At 37.8% G+C, this 24,924-nt stretch overlaps 1 protein-coding gene across 2 annotated transcripts; it reads right to left on the reverse strand.

The window, feature by feature from the left end:
- Positions 1-780: 780 nt before the first annotated feature.
- On the reverse strand, positions 781-24,614 carry LOC134667195 (rho GDP-dissociation inhibitor 1). 2 transcript variants are annotated; one of them, XM_063524517.1, is made up of 5 exons: positions 24,589-24,614; positions 22,627-22,814; positions 20,223-20,332; positions 12,169-12,283; positions 781-8,030 (listed from the first exon to the last, which is right to left on the reverse strand). In XM_063524517.1, the coding sequence occupies exons 2-5, from the start codon at positions 22,808-22,810 to the stop codon at positions 7,831-7,833; spliced, it is 609 nt and encodes a 202-aa protein (XP_063380587.1). In that variant the 5' UTR covers positions 22,811-22,814; positions 24,589-24,614; the 3' UTR covers positions 781-7,830. The 2 variants fall into 2 exon arrangements, with proteins under 2 accessions (XP_063380587.1, XP_063380585.1); XM_063524515.1 differs by lacking the exon at positions 24,589-24,614 and adding an exon at positions 24,388-24,553.
- Positions 24,615-24,924: the final 310 nt, after the last annotated feature.

Here is a 24,924-nt window from a genome sequence, read left to right on the forward strand (position 1 = left end):
ATAATAATCCACAAATAATACATATTTATAAATAGAAAAAAAATAGTAGGTAATAGATTAAAGCGGTTAAATGTTAAATTATTTCGACTTTCAGTTTTTAGTATTAAGTAACTTAAGTTGCTCCCCCCACCCCACCAGGGTTCATGTTCACATGAATTAGTGTAATACATAGGGACGCCAATGACCGACATATCCGCACCGCAGGTTCAACGCCAAAGACCGATTAATCGGTCACAGACCACAGAGCAACATAGACCTGCGTGCATACGCATAAAGTTTTCAGTTTTGTTCAAATAATTTCAAATAAATAATTTCAGTAAAGTTTCAAATTTCAGTTTTGACACTTCGGTGATGTGGCGTCCGAGTGACAGTTTTTATGTTTGACTCGGCGTCGATAACGTTGTCCATGTGTGCAAATGAAACGTCGTGATATAATTATCGTCTCACCTCCCAGAGGCTTGGATATAACCAATCAGAGACGCCTTGTCTGTAATTTTCTGTAAAACAGTCTGCCGATTAATGCGGGGGATGGGCACGTCAAATACGTAACGTAAAAATAGCCATTAAACGTCACTCCATACCATGTGTATGACCATTGGCCGCCTATTTTCGACAGAGGGGAACGCCTGTTAATGGCTACTCCTTTTGGTTATATCCTCTAAGCCCAGAGACGTATAAAATAGTCTTCCATTCCATTATGATTTAGGTCTTTATTTCGACAAGTTTTAATTTATGGGCGGCTAAGGGTTATAAAAAGGTTATCGAATGAAACATTTAAAATTGAATAAATAAGCTTTATTTTTGGCCAAACTATTACATTCCATAAAACTTTACACATCTATTGAAATATTCCATTATTACAGTAAAGTAACAAATAAAAATCGTAAAAAATATAGCACAAACTAAGAATAGACCCAACATTAGATACTATACTAAAAAGAAGTATGTGTTCCCACGTCTAGTCTAAGAGTTCAGAGAATGTATATTCTAAGCTAAATATTTTATTTAAATCATCTAAAAAAATAAATGTCAAAAGGTATGGACGATAATTTCGCTACGATATCGTGATGGCTTACCGCGAAAATCGAAATTTTGTTATCTGCCTCTCTATTATGGCTGATTTAGATTAAGGCCTGATTTAGACGGCGCGCGAACTCGCATTCGATTTTAGTTACATTGCGGACTGTTAGTTACGTCCAATTTATCCGACCGATCAAAACCCGCAATGGTATGAAACTCGCATGCGACTTCTCGCATTGTCTAAATCAGCCCTTAGACGGCGCGCGAACTCGCATGCGATTTTAGTTACATTGCGGACTGTTGGTTACGTCCAATTCAACCGGCCGATCAAAACCCGCAATGGTATGAAACTCGCATGCGAGTTCTCGCATCGTATAAAAGAGCCCTTACTCTACATATTCGAGCAATGAAGGCAAATAGACGAAGTGGTTCGCGGTAAGCCTAGTATTGTGTCATGGTATTCTAAGACACTATTACAGAGTGTACACATATAAGAACGTGTCGATATTTGCGTCCATCCTAAAGGGAATCAAGCATTGGGCCTTTGAAGCATATTAATCGTATAGCAAAAAGATGTTACATACAGTGGCGTTCGTTTTGAGAACAGTAAGTACCTACGACTAAACATATGATATAGTTCGTAGTTTTGTAACTGAGCCCGAGCTAATCCTATTGTCTATTGTTAAGTAAAACCGCTCGTGCCACGTGCCACAACCACCTGCATAAAAACCTGCGTAATTCGGTTCGGCGAGTCGAATACCTAAAATGTGTCATCGAGATGCGTAACAAAGGCGCTTTATCGGAGAGCGCACCTACACTGGTTTTTTGAGCGTTGGACTAGCCCGCGCTCAGGTGCCAAATAGAATGAGTATGACCCTTTTTTGCAGGTAAGTAGCACGTGCGGTTTTACTTAACAATAGACAATAGGATTAGCCGCCGCGCCGGGCTCTGTTACAAAACTACGCACTATACCGAGTTGGCTATAAAGGCTCCGTCACATTGACGCGGTAGCGGAAACGACGCGGATTGCGCGCAGTACCGCGCAACTGGTAATGCACAGAACGTTATGAGCTACGTCACATTGCCGAAGCGCGGTATCGCGTTCAATCCGCTCTCGATACCACGGAATAAATAATAGTACTACCATTATTCTTCCTACAAACCCGAAGTTTGACAGCGTTTCAGGGTCGAATCATGCTATCCCTTTCTAATATATGGCACTATCCCTTTCGGCTATTTAGGGTTGTCAAAATTCAAGTGATAATCTTATCTGTGGTCGTGCACGCAAAAGGAAGTCCAACCAACCCTGATAAGTGCTCGGAGCAATGCTGAGCCGAACGGAGCCGAGTTCGACCGAAGTGAGGAGTGTCTCCCCACTGTCGATACTCCGACCAAATGCGGAACCGACGCGGAGCGGTTGAATGAATGTTAATTTAATTCGTATCGATAGTTGAGTTACTGTTTAACTATGAAACGAACGCCACTGGTATAACCATATCTATTTACTCTACCATGATACCAATAAAAATAAAGCTATACTTCCTTATCACTTTTTACCAAATTATATGTTGTGATATAAAGTAAATTGTAAAAAATCACGAATTTGAGTGGTGAACAATTTATTGTACATTAAAGACCAGAAGAGTTATACAGTAGAGCACCCTCTTTCATATTTTGTTTAGCTCGAAGTCCAGAATAAAGGCATAATGGCATAAATCGCAAACATTTCGAAGACCTAAATTATTAGACTTATTCACATTATATAGTAAACTTTAAAAAAAGCTGAGCAATCTTTAAGTCATAGCAATGGCATGTAAAAAAGTAGTTTAACTGGGCCTCGAACGTTAAATATGAAGATATTCTAATGTAGAAGAGAATAGCTTACTGTCACAGGTACATCTCAAGCTACGAAAGATTGAGAAATTATTGAGTGACCAGCCTCTCCAATAAGAATTGAAAATACACTTTATTGCAAACACTTAAGGTCTAATATTAAGAAAACCTCCCGCTTTTAAGAATAATACATACTAGCGTATATTGATGTACGAAATCCTGCAGTCTACTCCACAACTAAGAGAGAAACGATGTTTATGGTGACCAAAAATGGTGTAATGCCTCAAAAATGCTTCATCTATACGCTAGTTTCGTTACTAATTCTTAACCCAAGGACAAGACATCCTCCAGACTGATCATAGTAGCGCTACCCCCTCTGCCACAAATATACGGTAGTTTTACTCCATTTTCGAGTGAAGTGTCTTTGTGTGACGCCCGTGTCTTTGAACGGACCAATCACGGCACGGGACTTGCTCACCTCGTCCCCCTGTATTTTTGGCAGCATCGGTTTCATGGAATAATTTACTCTAAGCTCCGTCTAGAGGATTCCTAGTCTATCTTAACTCCTTCCATACATTAATACTTTCATAATTATTGCCATGATTAACATTAACTGGCACTGTTTTGTAGAAGCACTGTGAATTACTAAAATATAGCTTTTTTGGTGCACCAATGTTCTTAAAATACACGTTTAATACTACGTTTTTGGTGAACTGTGTAAGCATAAAAACGATACAATTTATGTTGTTCACTGAATAAATTCAAAATGTTATATTAACCGATTCGTTGAGTGTTCCATTTTCGAAAACTTTTGGCTGTGGCGCGGAACAATAATTTCAGGACACGGCAACCATGCCATGCGCCATAGAATATGATAACACTCCTCCCGTGTCATACGCCACACGTAAAAAACATTGATAACACGGCAGGCGTGTCATCAGCCCCGAATCGGTTAAAGGAAAAACAGGAAAAAATTGGAATATCGCTCGCAGACGTATCTGCTTGTTTAAAAAAAATTCACTGTATAAATTGTTTCTAGTTCAGTCCAAGATGGATACATTTTTTTTTGCGTTTGTTTGCTTACACAGTAACACTGATAATCGAATATATAGTATAATACCGTCAATAACTTTTGAGACTACGCTCTTTCCGTATAGCAGTACAGTCGAAAAAATAACGTTCTCACACCCCTAGTTTATCCACTCATACGTCAGTCTTGACATTATTTCTCTGACTGTACCATCAGACCAGCGGTATTGGTCGCATTTTTATCACATGTCATGCCATGCGTCACTTTCGCACTTACATACTTGTTAGAACGTGACAGGGTGACAAATGATAAAGAGCCGACGATATAAGCCCTACAGCTTGGCTTGAAATGCTTTTTAAAAGGAATGCTAGTTGGTAGCATGTTGTGTCGCTAGCGAGTGGGCTGACTACTAAAATTAATATAATATGTTTATTCTAAAATACTTATATATACTTTTTTTAATGTGATAGTCAGCAAACGAGCCGCCTGATGAGAAGCGGTAATCGTCGCCCATGGACATAAGCAACCATGGGCAGAAGCCACTTAAGCGTTTGCCGACCCTTGTTGATAGTATAATTAAAGTCATATTGTGATGACCCAGCTAGCAAAAAGTAACATACTTGTCTGTTATTAATAGTGATTTCTTTCATTATTATAGTTCGTAGCTTTCTAATAGAGCCCGACGGTTAATCCTATTGTCTATTGTTAAGTAAAACCGCTCGTGCCACGCGCCACAACCACCTGCATAAAAAATCGTTCGTTCACTTTACCCAGGTAATTGAATACCGGCGAGTTGTACAGTCGCCATCAGATATATCGGAGCGGCCGAGGTGTTCACAATATCTGAACACGCACTCTAACGCCTTGACAATAGAGGCGTGTTCAGATATTTGTGAGTGCCTTGACCGCTCCGATATATCTGATGGCGACTGTACGCTACAGAACCGGTCAAAAATGTGTCATCGAGATGCGTAACAAAGGCGCGTTATCGGAGATCGCACCTACACTGGTTTTTTGAGCGTTGGACTAGCCCGCGTTCAGGTGCCAAATAGAATAATTAAGACCCTTTTCGCAGGTAAGTAGCACGTGCGGTTTTAGGTACTTAACAATAGGGATGTTTCCTGTACTTAAAATAAATTATTTCAAACCGTGCACGAAATAAAGCACCAGATAATTATTGGAAAAACATAGATACTAGCAGCTATTTTTAAACACAATTTGTATTTAATAAATCGGATTGAACTATAAAAAGTAGGTGAGTTTACCGTGACGTCACTACATTCGTTTTCATATAAATTCCATATTAGCAAATCGTTTTGACAGTTCTAAAAAAGAAGCTGATTTGACTAGTAGGAATGTAGCCTATAGACAATAGGATTAGCCGTCAGGCTCTATTAGAAAGCTACGAACTATACTTTATATTGTAATCACACTTAGATTTTATTACCATTTACTAGCCGAGTGTATTTTAATAAACGATAAGTAAATACATTGCATATTATATATAGGGATGTAACGATACATGATTTTACCGATACGATACCGATACCGATTTTTGAAGTAAGTAATCGGCGATACCGATACAGATACCGATATCAATGGCACAGTAGTTAGCTAATAGATATAACAAGTAAGGAATTATATACTTATTATGCATAAAACATACATATGTATTAATAGACACTCGATTTTGTGAAGTGTGAAAAACTGTAAAACTAATAAAAGAAAAATGCCAAATCAAAATCAAAGAAAACATTTATTTAGGTAACCACCAAGCAATCAATGCAAAAGTAAATCCAAATCAGTAATTATAGTTCACTTTAGGTAGTTTTTACCCGATTACGGCAACGCAAAAGGAGGGTTATTTGTTATGGAAACAAAGTGTATTCAAATTATTAGCAGCGTCATTCGTCTCGCGCGCTTTTCAAACTGTAATATCGGCTGAATTTAAATCGGCGATGCCGATATATCGGTCTGCCGATTATATCGGCCGATATATCGTATCGGTATCGGTATCGTTACATCCCTAATTATATATTTTATTACTCCTAATACTAGGGTATGAGTATTTGAATGTATCTAATAGGTACAAAAATATTGTAGGATACTTCGTAGTCTACTTTTTACATATACTAATAGTGATTTCAATAAGGCTCATGTATTATCTACAGGAATTAGGGAAAACGTCATATCATACATATTTATTTTTTGTATATTATTATTGAAAAAGTATAAAGGTACTATCAAAAAGGTATAAGCGAATCCAAAGCTTTCTTAAACACTTTAGGTTAGTGAGGGTACGATATTTGGTTTTCAATAGGGATTAATACTAAGTGTTGATTTGACCAAACCTGACAAAATTTCCAAGTTTCTTTCGCTTTGGTCAAATGTAATTTAAAAAATTTAATTTCTAAAGTAGAAAATAAAGCAAATATGGATATACCTAGTGACTCTTAGATACTAAGTTTGTCGATATTTGATATTTCAGTCAGCCAACTTTAACGACACAAATCTAATGCGGTTATCACACTGGCGAATTCGCACGTCGCGGTGTACGAGTGTGACAGCGGTAGGCGCGTACATAGCGATGTCTCGCTCGCACTCCGGACTAGCGTGCGAAATAGCATCCGGCGTGAAGACCGCCTAAGAGTCGGGTACTGGATTGTAATAAGTATCCAATTGGGCATTTACTTGAAAGTAATATGAACGAAACTTATATTAGATATGTCTAACATATTATACTGAGTATAATTTCAAAATGGAATTTCTTGGCCTAAAGGAGAACGGGAGAGTAGACAGTATACACAACTAAGGGCCACTTGCACCATTCACTAACCCGGGAGTTAACCGGTTAAACCTGGAGCTACCATGGTTACCAGTACAATTTGACACTGGATTACCGGTTTAACCGGTTAATCCTGGGTTAGTGGGATGGTGCAAGTGGCGCTAAGAGTGTAAATATAATTCCGTCACACATTTTAGACAAAATACTCTTATAATCCATTCGTTTACATGCCAACAGAAGTGCCATACAGGAATATTCAAATAAGCACTTTAAATTACAATTGGTATCTTTTTTCCAAGTATTAACTCTACAAGGATTTTACAATTACATGGTACTAATAGAAAATTCTCTCCTGACTACATGACACTTCTAGAATACTATTACATCACTGATATACTCAGATCAAGGTAACAGGAATCGAAACCATTATTACTTTGTGTAATGGTAGTCTTTCGTTTTTCGTTTTAGCCAATCCTCTTTACATCATACTTTACAAAACAAAGTAATTGTTAGGTTTACCGCAAAACACGGAAATATTCACTTAGTAAAAAGTCGTTAACCATCTTAAAGGTACAACGAATTATCGACTTGACTATACCTACTTCGTTTTTTTTAGCATTAGAAATTAGGTAAACAATCTTGATGTGTCTTTTAATTGAAAAACACATTTTAAAAATAAGTTACGGCAAATATGTAACAATTATGAATCTAATACGATCATTTATACTCTTCTGCTTTCATAATTAATAGTTTTTGATTTTTAAAAAGCGTTTTTTAATTAAAAGACATGTCAAGATCGTTTACCTTCTTGCAAGTTCTTTCTAATGCTAAAAAAACGAACTATAGGGGTGGCCCCTAGCGTCTAGCCACCTACCTGAGAATGATTATTTACCCCCTTATTCATAAACGTTTACTAAAGTATAAGTAAGAAGCGGATAATAATTGTTTCTCCCTTTCGGACGTATCGGTATGATGGAAAGGGACAAACTATTATCGGCTCGTTAACTTTAGTAAACGTTTATGAAGCGGGCTAGACTTTTAGAGTAAAGGTCGGGCCAAAAAGAAAAACGAAAATAAATATAATTTTTGTAGCTGAACCAGTATCTCCCGTAATCCCATTTCAAAATCACCAATGGCACTTCAATCCAGTCTCTTACCAAGCTTAGTCCTTCCAGTCCTTCTTGATCTCGAAGCTCCACTCCCACTGGAGATGCACGTTTTTATCATCGTCCGTGAAGAGACTGTTGACGGTGTATGAACCTCGCGCCATCATGCCGGAAGGCGCGTCTTCGGGCGGCGTGGTGTAGGATTGGATCTCAGTTTTTGGGGGGTACGAGCCGACCATGTGGGTCATTTTGTCCACTGGAATAGAAAACGTATGAAGTTGAGGCATCATTGTTATTGGAAACTATAGGTATGTAACTGAATGAAAAGCAATTACTCAAACTCGTTAATGTTTAGGTCATACTGAGCGACTTTTACTATTGGACCAACCCCGAAAACGCGAGGTAAAAATATTGGATGCATATGTGATATATTTTGCTGGTCGGATGTTGAAGTTGACTATGAGAGACTACATTTTTTTGTCGCGATTTCGTGGTTGGTCCCATAGTCAAAGTTGTTTAGGATGATCTAAACATTAACGGGTTTGTGTAATTGCTTTTCGTTCAAACATACATTAACATAATTTATTCAAAAAACACGTATTTCATGGTTACATTCATATAAAACAAAGACTTAAAAATAGTGATAGTTTACATGTGCCTGAACTAGGATTCCCTGTGGTTCAGTTACATACTGTAGATCGTGCTTTGGTTTGGTTATACTATAACTAATTAGGTTACAAACTAATTTTTAATTACTATCGATTATTAACATCAATGCCTATTTCAAGGTCAACCCACAACCTCCAAACATGTAATAATGTAAGTGTAGGGACACTGGGTACGTGTAACGTGTTAGTCGTGTAGGGCTACCATCCGACCGGCTTTCCGTAGTTCGGCTAATGTTGCCCTTCTGGCTTAGCGAAGTGTGGCAGCGCCATATCATGGGATATTCATTTATGTTGGCGCTTTCACACTCTGTCGCATGCAAAGTCAGTGAAGAGTTATCTTAGGTGGACTCTAAATAGTTTAGGTTTTTTGTTTGAATATTACAAAAACTGAGTGTGTATAACGTAACATTACTTTCTTTATAAAATAGACAACCCATTTTTTTTCATAACTATCCCATATTAACCTTTAGCGGGCCATTATACAAGAAAAATTGGCAATAAAATTGAAATCAATGGTTTCAGAAAATATAAATGAATTTATTTCGTGTTAAAATCTACCTCGACAAAAGAAAAGCGGCAGAAGATTTTGTTTTTAATAATGATTTAAACTTAATTTGAGGTAATTTGTACTAGCATTAGAACCGCTGGACGCTAGAGGTTAAATAAAACTTGGATGTTAGCCCTAAGTGTGAGGTATAATTGCATACAATCACACGCGATATGCATGAGTCAGCGTGACAATGACAGGGCCGTGTCGCCGTGCGATGTGATGTGAGTAAATTACGATCGAGTACTATCGGCGCCGGAAATCTTGCAACATGTTTTGTACTATTGGATCGAACGGGACATAATCTTAAGTAACATCCTGATTCCTGATAAGATAATGTTGCACCTTGCCCGTTGACGGCGACCTGGGGCAAATTTTTTATCTATAGTTTTGTAAGTTTTATTATGTTTGTTTATTTCTTTCTTTGTTTTTATCAATAAATATTTCAGATAATGTTTAGATGCTAATTTAATTAATTTAATTAATTAATTAATTTTATTTTATTTAAGTGTCTGTAATTTGTGTATTTTAGCAAAAAAAAATAACAGAGAACTGCTAAGGTTTTTTTTATGAATAAAGGTGTAGTATACAAGTGTAGTAGATTGCATATATGATGTGGATTAGTACATATAAGGCTAATCGTTTCGAATTATCTTCCAGGTCTTAATTTCATTACATCTTTACAAACTATACAAGATATTTGTTTCCATTTGAATTTAATTAGTACTACGGGTAGGGCCTAACGAGGTTAAGGTGCGGTGTGTTAGGTCCTTTGCGGCCTCAATCTCTGAATGTGAAATTAGATATTGACCTTGATGTTATTTCTACCCTTTACATAACAAAAAAAAACGAATACCACTTTTATGCGTGTTCGTATTAAGTCTATATAAACTATTTAGTATTTACAATGTACTCAGGACTATGAAACAATACACCAAAAATGGGTAACGCAATATCATGCTAGGTCTCGTCTACACACAAACTAATTATATGCATGGAATGTGCATTACATGTGCATGAATGAATACCAGGAGGTACGTACCGGCCACTGTCCGAAGGAGCGTGGAACAATGAACGTGCATGTTAATGATATGAATAGTAAATGCATAACATATATATATAGTTCATATTCATATAACTATAAACAACTACTATATAATATATACATTTAGGAGCGCGTCTGAGGGCTTTCGCAACTAACTTAGGGCTCATTTAGACGATGCGAGAACTCGTATGCGAGTTTCATTACATTGCGGGTTTTGATAGGTCGGTTGAATTGGACGTAACCAACAGTCCGCAATGTAGCTAAAATCGCACGCGAGTTCGCGCGCCGTCTAAATCGGCCCTTATTCAGAGACTTTTGAGAGTTATACGCCTCATTGTAATAGCTGAGAGTTAATTTTATCCATAAATAAGAAAAATCACTGAAAGGTGAAGTTATTATACCCAATGGCCTAATATGATCCTCAACGACGACTCAGCGAAAAATTTTCGCTGAAATCGTCGCCATATTTTGGGCTACTACTACTACTAAATTGCGGGACCTGCGGGTAAGATAATTTAATAATAATTTTAATACGATTAGACATTCAACTCGCCCTACTAAAACTTAAACTTACAACGAAAACACAATTTGTAGTTGACGAAATATAATTTGCATCGATTACTCGCGTAACTTGGAATGTAAGCAAATTCCAAGCCACAACAACAACATAAATATCTCGTTCGCCCCTAACTGGCCCCGTAGACAACATGGCAATCGCTGACGCTCCGTAGCGAACGAAACGCAACTGTCACTGTCACACTGGATATGGAAGAGTGATAGAGAGACGCAAGCGATTGTCACATTGGCTAGGCCGCCTGTCCTCAACCTTTAAAAATAATAACAAATAATTTTTAGCTTGTAAGATTTTACTATTGTATGTATGTTAGTTTGTAAGGTATGTATCTATGGGCCTTAGTTGCCTGATAATAAATGATATTTGATTTTTTTGATTTGATTTTTAAGCCGATCCTTTTCATAATTTAAATAAAACCAGGTAATTATCTTAATTAACGCCCCAGCTTTAAAAGTGTAACCTAAAACTATATGTTAGCCGACCTTGTCCTCAATCGATTGTAGTCCGGATATCCCTTGCAGATCTTCTACGATTCCTTGCAGCAGTGCAATTCATAATATCACGTAACTACGCAAGGAATCCCTACTCATATTGAAAAATTCTGTTACCTTAATACACTTAAAACAGGTGAAACGATTTAAGTACTTATATGACATTTGGTAAGGAGACAGTTTCGAGTCCCGAAGAAGGCCATATGATAATTACTGATAATTTGAATACACACATATCATAAACCCTCCATGATGCGTTCAAAAACTTCGCAAATTCGGTAGCCAGAACTATGATATACTTGAAAAATTGGAGCGTTGAAAGTGTTGAAACGTTATGGAAATGTTCAACTTCGAAATCTAAAGGCACGATGACATTGCTAGAGCACTTTGGTAAATTAGATTGATTCCATTACCTAGAACCACTCGCAACGAGTTAGTAACCCTCGGGAAATTTGTAAAAAGTCAAGAGCCATCATAACTCAATTGGTGACAACTTCCATCCCGTGTGGACTCTATATGGAACATGGGTTCCATATATACATACGCTCTCTTCAGTATATTACAGTACGATTTATGATTGCTTCGGTAATCATCGCCTTTTGGGCGAAATACACCGTAAGCTATGGCTGTGTTTATGTTATGATATTGATCGATTTTAGTAACCGAAATACTCGCCACTCGACTAAATTACTAACATAGTCCGAACTAGGCCTTAGCGATAGCAAGCGAGTGCAGACGGCTTAACATAAGATACTGACGCGGAGCTGTCATGCTGGCGGCTGCAGTGGTCATTTTTCAGTTAATCATTTGCTTGCCCTTGTCCCATTCACTTGGGGTCGGCGCAGCTCTTTTTCTTCAATACCTCTCTGTCGCCCGGCATCTCTTCATTCACTTGCGTTCGAGTCACTTGCACCATCCGACTACCCCGATGTTAACCGGTTAAACCGTAAACCCAGTGTCAAATTGTACTGGTAACCATGGTAACTCCAGGTTCAACCGGTTAACCGCGGGTTGGTGGGATGGTGCAAGTGGCCCTAGGTACATATAATAAAGTTTTACTAGCTGTTACCTGGTACTCCGAGCCGATACGTCTTCTGCACGTACTTCAGGCCATGCACGATCTCACGCTGTACGATGAAGTCGATCCTTATCCGGTATTGCACGCCCTCCTTGATCACGAACACCTGAAATAGAAGACGAACGCGCAAGTTTAAGTCACAGGCCTAATATGTGGCTTTCCATCAGAGAAGGCTCCTTATGCTTCATGTGCAATAAGGACCTTTTTATTAGAATTTCTGTTGGAATTTCAGATGAAAAGGACCTAATTGTACTTGAATCATAAAAGGACCCTTCTGTGAAGCCACATATACAGTCAGTAGCAGAATTTGCTAAGCGGGCGAGGTGCTCACAATTACTTTGACACGCTCTTATTCTCTTAACAATAAAGTCGCGTCAAGATCATTTTGAACACCGGTCCGCTTAGCAACTTCTGCTGCTGATTGTACTTTACGATTTATACTCCGTTTCAAAGAAATCTCAACAACAAATTAAAAGTAAAGAAGTGGCACTTGTTTGTCTCGTAAAAATTATGAACAAACCAAATTCAACCCAATTAAAAATACAACTAGATTCAAATTTCCTTCGCCATAATTTTGTATGGTGGGGAGCAGCACGAGCATAGACAAGATTGCTTATCAACGATCAAAGGCGCGTGGAATATTGGAATCATGTCAAGTGTCATTGGAAGTATTTCGGAATTAAAATGCGATACTTAGCGTGAATTATTTTCTTTTGTAACAATATATTTCAAGATCTAAAGACTGTATCGTTAAGTACCTATAGGGACGGATAAAACCCGGTCTAACTGTTGGCATGTGTATTATTTTGTATATATGTTCTAAGAGTTTGATCTGAGGGTATTTTTAAGCTATATCTGATTTAAGAAGGTTTGACATTTTTTTTATTTTATGGACTTTATGATGCTTTTAATGGCGTATAGCAAATACAGTCCGGACAAGCCTATCGAGCTGAATTTGAGACTATTTTACCGACTCTTTGGTACGATTTAAAGTAACAACAGATTAATAGGCTGCCAAAACATGTTATCTAAGTGTCCTCTTCATGACTGTTCAATTGAGCAGCTGCGGAATAAACGTGGTGAATTTTTATTTTACATAAAAACGATTTTTCGCCTCACGTTTTGGAATCCCTTCAATTTCTGATGCATGCGTAATGACGGAGACAGCTAGAAGAATAAGCTTAAAACCAAAGCCTCACGGAAATTCATGGCATTGATTCATCGCTAGAGCGGGTCGATAGAAACGCTCCATGATAGCTATATTAGATGTCAAAGTCATAGTTGTCGTAAGTAGCATGCCATATTCTCTAAAAGGCCACCATGCACAGATCATAAACTTTTTTTTTAACGAAAAGAAATGCTTAGACTATGTCCAGATGTTTCGCTATACGAATCATGTGTAATTGCTGTTTACATAGTACGATTTTTTTTGTGTGATATTGTCTTGTTCGCAAACCGCAAATTTTCGTCTACTATTTGTCAGCAATCGCTATTGTTACTCGAGAGGATTGGGTAAATTTCGTCCAAACCATATGCTTTACGTCGAGCTCCCAGGACGAAATGTGTACCTTATTTAAGCACTAATTAAACACATGTGTAATATTGAAATAAAAATATAATACCAAACAAAAAAACGGCTAAGTAAAGTTGTCCCCATAATTAACGATACAGTCTTTAAACATCTCTTAAATGTATTGTTTTAATCTATTTTTTACAATTCTGCGTACCTATGCTATCAAAAAAGTGTTGGAAATGAAATATTATAACGAGGAATGCGGCAGAGATCATTTAGCACAGGCGCAGCACAAATTTGACAGTAGAAATAGCGCTATAGGCACTTGTCCCACCGCCGACGATGAGCGATAAGCGAGTAGAACGATAAACTAGAAACGAGTGGGCGAGCGGCGAGAAGCGAGTGTTAGCTCCAATAGTTTTGTCGCTCGGCTATAGGCGAGTGTTCAAGTGCGACGGGCTATTACTCGCGTCACTCGCTCGGGCGGTGCAGCGTAGCCGAACACGCAGACTGATTGGTTTAGCAGCTTGAGTTCTAACTACGAAGCGAGCATCGCCGAGCGAGTACCTCTGAGCTAGTTTTATCTTATCGCGGCGACAAACTAGTAGAGCGAGTGTTCTCGCCGGCAGTGTGAACAACCAGCGATGAACTATTAATATATGTGTCTCTTTTACTAACACAGGATCCTAATCTTTTGTTCGTTTCTTGGGCGAGAAAATCACCGATAGTTAATCGCTTACTCGCTCTTGGTGGGACAAGTGCCTATCGGCCGTATATTATGCGAACTAGGTTGCGTCTGTCATCCAAGTATTCCAAATTACCGCGAAACGTTTAGCGCTATCTGCTTCTGTGTCAAATTGCGGCCTGTTTGGCGGTACATACAACATCTTAGTACATATTATCAAAAAGAATAGATAGTACAGAGGGGTTCTGTCATAGTAAATGTTGTAGTCACTGTAAATTTACTGCCATCTATCGACACACGACTATAACTTAAAATAAACACGTGTAAAATTATCAAAAAAATTAATATATATGGATAAATGATTTTATTATTTTTATATCATTTTGACCCGTGTTCATTCTCTGATATCTATGTGTTAAAATTGTTAAATATGAAACGGTGTCGTCACACCATCTAGCCAAGCATAGGCTAAAGGTGTGTGCGCCATCTATCCGAGAATGACTTTTTCTTGATTTCCGAGGCACGTTTTTTTCTTAGACTATTCATCTTATACGAAGTTACATATGTCTTTGGTATTATTCTACCTGTTGGTATTGGTAATTTTAGGATGACTATGACTACCTACGTTACTCGTCCAGTTGCTAGATTTATGCATGCATGCATATGTGGAAAGAGAAGAACATTAATAACAATGCTTTAACATCTCACAAATATTGATTAACTAATTAAAAAACCAGAGCAAGAATATCATATATGTCCGCAAAAATTATGCGTGTTTTAAAAACGATTTGCTTACTCAGGCATGTATTTAGGCGAGGGACGACATCATCGAGTAATCATAACACATTTTTTATTTGCGTTTAGTATACATACTTACTAAAATTACTTTAAAATCAGTCGCTAGGGTCCGTTAACTTTGTGACCGAATTTACGGCAAGACTATGGATGAAAATGGTGTTGAAGAGACGAATAAACTAAACAAAATAATATCGGAAAGTACCTAATAATCGCTTGGCCGCACCGCTTAGACCACTTTGCATACAATGCATTACTATCAAACTATTCAGACAGACTGCAGCTAAGCACGCGACATACCCATCTGTCATCGGCGCTGCCATTATTTACGACGCGTGTGACGATCGGTGTCAGTCGACACACTGTATACAGGGTGTAATTTTTTACGTGATACAAAATATGTTTTTCTAACTCCATAAACAACTAGCAATTGAATGCTCCTACTCTCGTTGAAATCGGACAATTTTATTTTTATTTTTTTTATTTTTTTTCGTGATATTTTTTGTACTTTTAAGGGATATTATGATATTAAAACAGCTTTAAAATGTAAAGTGAACTAAATTTCTTTTCAAAGTAGCGTAAATCACAAGTCATTAAACATTTTTTGTGATTTATGCTACTTTGAAAAGTAATTTAGTTCACTTTACATTTTAAATATCTTATAAAGCTGTTTTAATATCATAATATCCTTTAAATGTACAAAAAATATCACGAAAAAAAATAAAAAAATTAAAAATAAAATTGTCTGATTTCAACGAGAGTAGGAGCATTCAATTGCTAGTTGTTTATGGAGTTAGAAAAACATATTTTGTATCACGTAAAAAATTACACCCTGTATAGGTCCACTCTTATTATACAGGATGTGAAGGAGACTAGAGCAAACTTTATCCCGGACCTCCATAGTCACTATCAAACTATTCAGTACGCCTGAAGCTTAGCACGCGGCATACCCATCTGTCATCGGCGCTGCCATTATTTACGACGCGTGTGTCGATCGGCGTCAGTCGACACACTGTATACATTATGTACAGGATGTGAAGGAGACTAGAGTAAACTTTAACACTCTCACTGTATCTTATGCTGGACCTCCATGGTTACTATCAGACTATTCAGACCGACTGCAGCTCAGTACGCGGCATACCCATCTGTCATCGGCGCTGCCATTATTTACGACGCGTGTGTCGATCGGCGTCAGTCGACACACTGTATACATTATGTACAGGATGTGAAGGAGACTAGAGTGAACTTTAACACTCTCACTGTCTTATCCTGGATCTCCATGGTTACTATCAAACTATTCAGACCGACTGCAGCTAAGCACGCGACATACTCATCTGTCATCGGCGCTGCCATTATTTACGACGCGTGTGTCGATCCGCGTCGGTCAACACACTGTACAAACACTATATACAGGATGTGAAGGAGACTAGAGTAAACTTTAACACTGTCACCAAAGACATATGTAACTTCGTATAAGATGAATAAAGTCTAATTAAAATACGATACAAGCGATGAATCGACCTGTATGCGAATTACTACGTTAAGAGTCGCACGAACCTACCGCCACAGTACAATCGAAGTTATACGTTCTCATTTTAAAACGACATTATGTAACAACACTTTTTTTCCAAATTTAACTGTATTAACATATATCTGTTTCTGTCTGCTAGTTTTTGTTGCTACAAAACTTCTATTTGCTCCATTTTCTTTGTACCCATACCATATTATAGCAACGATGACTAGTACCACACACATACATATCACTACACCTTATAAAACAGTCTCCCGCCGCCTCTGTCTGTGTGTATGTATGTTCGCAATAAACTTAAAAACTACTGAACGAATTTTCATGCAGTTTTCACCTAACGATAGAGTGATTCTTGAGGAAGGTTTAGGTGTATAATTTCAATAATCTGTTAACCCGTGCGAAGCCGGGGCGGGTCGCTATTGTATATATTCATCCCATGTTTCATGTAATTTAAGCATGTCGTTTCAAAATGAGAGCGTAACGATTTTATAGGAGCGGCTTTAAGGCGGTGGGTTCATGTGACTCTTACTTAACGCATCGATTAGGTACAATATTAGCGGAAGGAAAACCGCAAATTACACCCTTTCCATACCGTCTCATCCTGTATACGCTGGCCGGACGCCAAAACTGATTTAATACCGGAGCGAATTGCGACAAGCGACGTTACTCCGAGTCCAGAACTATTGAACTCTGCTCACAAATGTACGGTTAAATTCAGAAAAGCTGATACTAATGATGTCAATGACTTAATTACGTCAGTGCCGCAATAGACAAGTCTTTTTTTTAGGGTTCCGTACCCAAAGGGTAAAACGGAACCCTATTACTAAGACTTCGCTATCCGTCCGTCCGTCTGTCACCAGGCTGTATCTCAGGAACCGTGATAGCTAGACAGTTGAAATTTTCACAGATGATGTATTTCTGTTGCCGCTATAACAACAAATACTAAAAACAGAATAAAATGAAGATTTAAATGGGGCTCCCATACAACAAACGTGATTTTTGACCAAAGTTAAGCAACGTCGGGCGGGGCAGTACTTGGATGGGTGACCGCTTTTTTTTTGCCGTTTTTTGCATTATGGTACGGAACCCTTCGTGCGCGAGTCCGACTCGCACTTGCCCGGTTTTTTGATGAGCTGTTTTCTCTTTGGCCTGGTGCTGCTTGCTCTTTGGCCTGGTCCAAATACGCATGTTTACACTTACAGAGGTTTAAATTTTACTTCAGTTTATCTACTATTCCAGTTTACGATTGTAATTATAATACCAGATACCAGACGTCAGCTCAGTGCAAAACTAATGTGATATGTCTTCGAAGTACAGTCATAACTTCAGATAAAGTCGACTATAAACTTCTAACTGAAATAGGCGTGGTAGAGCACATGTGTTTGTTATGACGCAATATTAATTATAATCATAGCGCGTCGCTTCGCTCCATCAGTTAAAGTCAGTTTGCAAATGGAAGCTAAGCAAATATACAACAACCTGTTATTGCAATTAAGACCATATTGCCTCATTCCTTAAGATTCAAAATTCGAAACTTAGTTGGGATTTGATTGTTTGATAGTACGTGAGATATTTATGATGTGATTTTCAATAAATCTTAGCTAAATACATTCTGACGGATGATGATTAATTTGGAATTAATTAGTGGTGTATTCATTTTTCATGTATTACTAATTGTAGCTGTGATAGCATACTTTTAGTTGGAGCTGATTTTAATATACTGCTGCAGATAATACCTACAGATGTAGTGCATAATTGTTTTCCATCGTATTTTCTCGGAAAGGTTCGTATTTCGTGCCGCGATAGCAGAGGACGCTGGTTCGATTCCAGCCTGGGGCACTGGAGGCCTTGGTCACTTTTTCTTAGTACATATGTGATACTTATTTCAGTTTACGTTCGTATTTGTCATTACTTTTTGTACCGAGACTGACTGAAATAGCAAGACATGTTCGTACGTTTCCGTGAAAATAAGATGAAAAATATCAGATAGCAGAAGCAGCTACGCTGAAGATACCGAGTAGCGTAACCTAATATTTGTGACCCGCTTCGACGGATCGCTGCTCACATCTCACACCCACAATTATTACTATTAGGTGACGTGAAATACATATGAACATTCATATGAGACGTAGCCTATTTAGGAAAATGATTTTCGAAAAATGTCGCTGCACTATAGTTCGTCTTTTTTAGCATTAGAAAGAATTTGCAAGAAGGTAAGCGATCTTGACATGTCTTTTAATTGAAAAACGCTTTTTAAAAATCAAAAACTATTACTTATGATAGTAGAAGAATATAAATGATCGTATTAGATTCATAATTGTTACATTATTTGCCGTAACTTATTTTTTTAATGTGTTTTTCAATTAAAGTCTTTTACATCAAGATTGTTTACCTTATTTCTAATGCTAAAAAAACGAACTATAAGGTCACTTAGATGGTGGTTGCTCTGCCTCTACTCAAAATACATTTATTTCTACAATTCTTTTTCTACGTGTTTACGACCCGGTGTGATTGCACCATTGGGACGAGAGACAAATCGAATATTTAGACAAACTTTGTCAATGAACTGACGTTGTTTGCTCCTTGACATTTCCACCTGACATTTCAGTGCACGACATACACACTTTGTTCATAGTTCCACAGTCCTAGCAGCAGGTGGTTACTCCATCCCGCGTCCCATAAACTGGCCTGTCGCAATTAGCACTGTTATTATATTTGATTTGGCGTCCGTCCAGCGCGCGTGGAGTAGCAAAACGTTGAAAAAAGGATGTCGCGAGATAGCGATCTTTGGTCTATGATGGCCGGGTTGGGTTTGCCAAATGTAAATTATTAATTCCCGCCAAAAAAATGCGAAGCCACTGTACCCTGTACCTCACACGTGAAATAAGGGTTATTAGATGTATCCTTACGCTTCACACTGTCTGATAAACATAACCTTTCTGTCCCTTCCCGTAGAAATTGTCCGGTGACCTGCGGGCGCAGCACGGTTCCATTTTTATCGACTATCACTATGCGCGTCCCTTTCGCACTTACATACTTGTTAGAACGTGACAGGTATGGTGACAAGGGATAAAAACGCCACCGTGCTACGCCGCCTGATATTGTATTTTATTATGAATTACGGCGTGTCGAGTTGTGGGTATATTCCTCGATCTTATCATGTAGGGTTTCTATATCTAATTGAACGTGAACAGATACGGAAGTAATTAGCTTTTTTGTGGTTTCCCGAGAAAGCAAAATAACCTTTTTTCTATCAATGCTCAAAACAAAAATTAAGTATCAAAAAATCATGACCTTGTTACACACACACACAGCACAACGCACACACACACAGTGACGCACAGTGGCACCAAGAATTAAATTATGTTTTAATTTTCACGGTTATACTCCATTTCGTTTAAGACCATACATTTATACGAATAATTATCTGTCAATCTATCAGAGTTGTCAGTTTACTATCTGGCTAATTTTGAATACCCAAGAAAATCGTATCTAGAGGGGGAAATAATGTGGCATAGAATTACCTGTTTCTTGAGGTCAGTGAGGTCTCCAGAAAGGTCTAGTTCCACGTCGTCCCTGCCCGCGACGCACAGCGCCAGCTTCTTCACTATGACCTTACGGGGATCCGAGGCGTCTGTGAAAAACAAATATTTTCAGGTTCTCCACTCGCTTCAAGGCATTAGATCTTCTATTGTAGACATCATTGACATAATATATGTATATATTATCTAAGGAAGGGCCTTGGGGCTGATTAGATGATGCGAGAACTCGCATGCGAGTGTCATTGCGGGTTTTGATCTGTCGGTTGAATCGGACGTAACCATCAGTCCGCAATGTAGGTAACTAAAATCGTATGCGAGTTCGCGCGCCGTCTAAATCAGCCCTAAGGGCACAAAGAATGGTGCTAGTTCAGCGGTGTCACTAACGAATTCGAACCAATCGTGCAGTCTAACGCAACTATAGTTGCGACTAATCGCGCGCGTCATGCGAACTCATCAACCAATGGCGTAGAGTTAGACTGCACGGCACGGCTTGGCTTTTGCAACATGAAACATCTGATATTTTTTACAGAAAAAACTAATGAGTTTTGGCTGCCAATTTTACAAAAAAGTTTTCGGTGGGATATCATTTATTTTTGTAATTACCCTCGTTTTTTTAGCTTTAGCCTACGTTGCAAATTATGTGATGCCTGATGCACCCTCATTAATAGGGGATAGCCACCCTATTATTAAAAAAAGTAGTTTTCTAACTTGAAAAGAAATACATGACCTTTAAACGCGACAACTCAAAAATAACAGGACTCATCTTCACAAATAACAAACGCAATTTACCTACGCAATACAAATGCTTCACATATAGGGAAAAAAACGAATACCAAAGAGTTATAAGGCCAGCTTTATACGTGTATAAATAGATAAGTAAACAATGGTTTCCTTTACATGGGTTTACTATAGCAGGAAAATAATGAACGGAACACACGTGTATCTTTTTAGAGGTACAGTCTGACACAAAAGTAGAAATTAAATGCACTAAGGTTGATACAGGCTGTGGCCCCACGCGTCAGTTGACGTCTTCGGCGGTCAAACGTTTAACAGACATTTAAATGATGTCACAGTACCTAGGTATCGAATAAAAACCGTTGGTCGATAACCGTTTCGGACGTTCTAAAACCAGTTATTAACTTTTTTTTAATGCATAAAGTGTCATACTATGGAATTTTCAACGTAAACAAAAGTCACTAGTAAATTCATCATTCAGAGACAATTTCAATATGGCGGTTTGTTTCCATAGTTAACAAGTTCCATAGAATGACACTTTAGGTAACATTCTACTGTTATTACGTTTCCGTGACCTTGTAACACCTAAATTCGGCCGCGAATCTAATTAAATTTTGAAAATACTATTAGAATGATTTTGTTGTAAAATAGAATAAGAATAAATAAATACTTTTCCTTTAGACGAAGTATATCTTTAAGCTGTTTTGATAAAAGTCATCTTTCATACAGTGAAACAAAGTTCATAATACATTGGCTATCAGAAGTAGCAGGATATTCTGATAGCATGACTGATAACTGAGATAAAACCTTCATATTTGACATTCTCTAGTGCCTATCATGTGGTACTACAGTTATGGAGATAAGGGAATTTATTAAACTATTGGTAATTTTGTGTCACTTACCAAACTATGGATATTCATAATCTGAAGTGGATATTACTGGGTTCATCCAGTATATGATACAGTACAGTCGCCATCAGATATATCGGAGAGGCCAAGGTGCTCACAAATATCTGAACACGCCTCTATTGTCAGGGCGTTAGAGTGCGTGTTCAGATATTGTGAACACCATGGCCGCTCCGATATCTTTTGTCTGAATAAAAATATTTGGTGACAATCTTACACAACCTTGTTCCAAACGTTAAGCTTGTACTGGGTACTTGGGTAGGTACTAGGCAACAATATACATCATTTTTATAGTTCGTTTTTTTAGCATTAGAAAGAACTTGCAAGAAGGTAAGCGATCTTGACATGTCTTTTAATTGAAAAACGCTTTTTAAAAATCAACAACTATTATCTATTATCTTATAGTTCGTTTATTTTAGCATTAGAAACAAGGTAAACAATCTTGACGTGTCTTTTAATTGAAAAACACATTTTAAAAATAAGTTACGGCAAATATGTAACAATTATGAATCTAATACGATCATTTATATTCTTCTGCTTTCATAATTAATAGTTTTTGATCTTTTTTTACCTTCTTTTTCTTCTTTGAGTTTTTTACCTTCTTGCAAGTTCTTTCTAATGCTAAAAAAAACGAACTATAGGGAGCTACTGAGTTTGTATGGCGAGAACCGGGAATTCCCACAACAACAACAACATACCAACAACAACATACCAACAACAACATACCAACAACAACAACAACATACCAACAACAACAGTTCCGGTCTGCGCCTGCCCCAACAGAGCCTCCTTATATTTCCGCAAGGACTCATCCTCCTGGTCGGCCGCCAGGATTTCCTCAATGGTCTTCTCCGGGGGAGGTTTGTAGGTGGACTTGATCTCCTCCTCCTCACCCTCTGGTGTGTGTGCTACATCGGGTTCACCAGACATTGTTCTAGAACAAAATATGAAAAAAAAATTGATTGTGCCAGTGTTTTAGCCATTTTATGATTTAGATTATGCTAGTTTTTTAGCCCTTTCATGGTCCAGAATTAAAAAATACATTAATCCAGATTTAAAGCCCTTAAAATTCTGTATAAGAAAATACAAAAGATGTTGTTATATGGTGGTCATTTTTGCCATATGTGACGTCCCACAGGTAAAGGTACCTTATGGCGGTTGGCGCTTACGCTATTATTATCGCCGCTCCAATATTATTGCGGTGCTATGCGACGTAAGCGCCAGGCGCCATAAGGTACCTTTTGTAGTGGAACGTCACATATAATATCTAAGTGTGCCCTATGAAGGGTTAATATGATCTAAGTACATATGTTTAATGTTCCTTTAAATTTTATGCACACAATCCTCAAGTTGTTGGGCCACATGAGTTTCTCACATAAGGCTTATAAATTCCCTCTCAAACATTACCCTATTTGATAAAATACCATAATCTAGTAGGTTAGATCTTATCAGTGGGGAGACACTCCTGACTTCGGTCGAACGTGGCTCCGCTCGGCTCAGCATTGCTCCGAGCAATTATTAGGGTTGGCATCACTTGACTTCCTTGTGCGTGCATGACCACAGATAAGATAATCACTTGAATTTTGACAATCCTAAATAGCCGAAGGGATACTGCCATATATTAGAAAGGGATAGCATGATTTGACCCTGAATTGCTGTCAAACTTCGGATTTGTAGGAAGTGTCCTTTCTGTACGGTAGTACTATTATTTCTTGTGATCTTATTAGGAATGTTTATTAATGTGCACTGCATGATACTCACATAACTATATCAGTCAGTCATATCAAATCAGATTATATCATATTCATATAAATAAGTTATTACTAAATAGGTAAGCATGTGTGTTTGAGCATTTATAAATCAAAGACAGCACAAACTGCCAGAGCTTACCCAATTTGTTATGCACATGATTATTTCATTTTTATTCAAGAGTTTGGATTTTACTTGTACTAAAATAACCTAATTTTAAGTACCTAACAGGAAAGTAAATTACAAGTACAATTTATCTTTTAGTTATACCAGAATATACAGAATATACTAACTGCATAGAATATATTATGTCACACAAGGTACAGTGCCATAAAAAGGGAATGTGTTCCAACAGAATCGTTTTACATAAATTCTAAGTTATAACCATTTACTTACTAGGTACTTATTTAACTTGGGTGCATTTTTAACATAAAATTCAGAAGGCAATTTCGAATAAAAGTATTTTCTAGAATATGCTAAACAAGTCTAAATACGATTTGTTACCACACGTATAGCGTGGTGTCCGTTTTTGGAGCCGCCCAAGCCCATGAAGCTCAAAAAAAAAACCTGATATCAACCATGAATTAAAGCGATGAATGGAACCGTTATTTATATCCATGAAAGTGCATTGACAATGACGCACGGTTCAGTAGCTTGTACAATAACAGATATAATCGGCTTCGGCTCCGTCATTACATCCCAAGCTTATCAAACTTGGAGAATGAACGCTTTAAGTAAAGTATCAACTTCTTACTTACTTTTCTAGTAGCTCTCGACGACACTACGGAAACTAGACGATTTTTAAGCGACAAATAATTATATTTCAATGAAATCACTAAATAATCGCACAAAACTATCAATGCAATTTACAGATTTGTAAAATCTATAGATCAAAAATGACGGACGAAATGCTTCCGGCCACAGAGTGAAAAAAATTTATTAATTTTGGAGGAGCGTACCCTTGTTTCCGCTTCTGTGTTGCTTTTTATTTGTCTATGGATCACTTCGTTATTCGTGATCGTATTTTTAAATGTTCCCTGAATATAGTGAATATGTGCGATCGTAGCTCGTAACTCGCGCTGGCAGTGAATTTAGTGGTTTTGGTTGTTTCAAGTTCGTTTTGCATTATAAAAGAAAGAGATGCAGAGTGTGGTTGTGGACCTCAGGGCGGTCATAATATCTCCTTAACGCACGTACGGCGACCACCTTACACACACTAATCACACTATCGATAAGTGCGCCGCACCGCACCAATGTAACCAAGGTCGCGGTGCGATGCTGTAGTCTGTTACGGC

This window comes from Cydia fagiglandana, chromosome 9 (assembly GCF_963556715.1).
Source record: "Cydia fagiglandana chromosome 9, ilCydFagi1.1, whole genome shotgun sequence".
Lineage (NCBI taxonomy): Eukaryota > Metazoa > Arthropoda > Insecta > Lepidoptera > Tortricidae > Cydia > Cydia fagiglandana.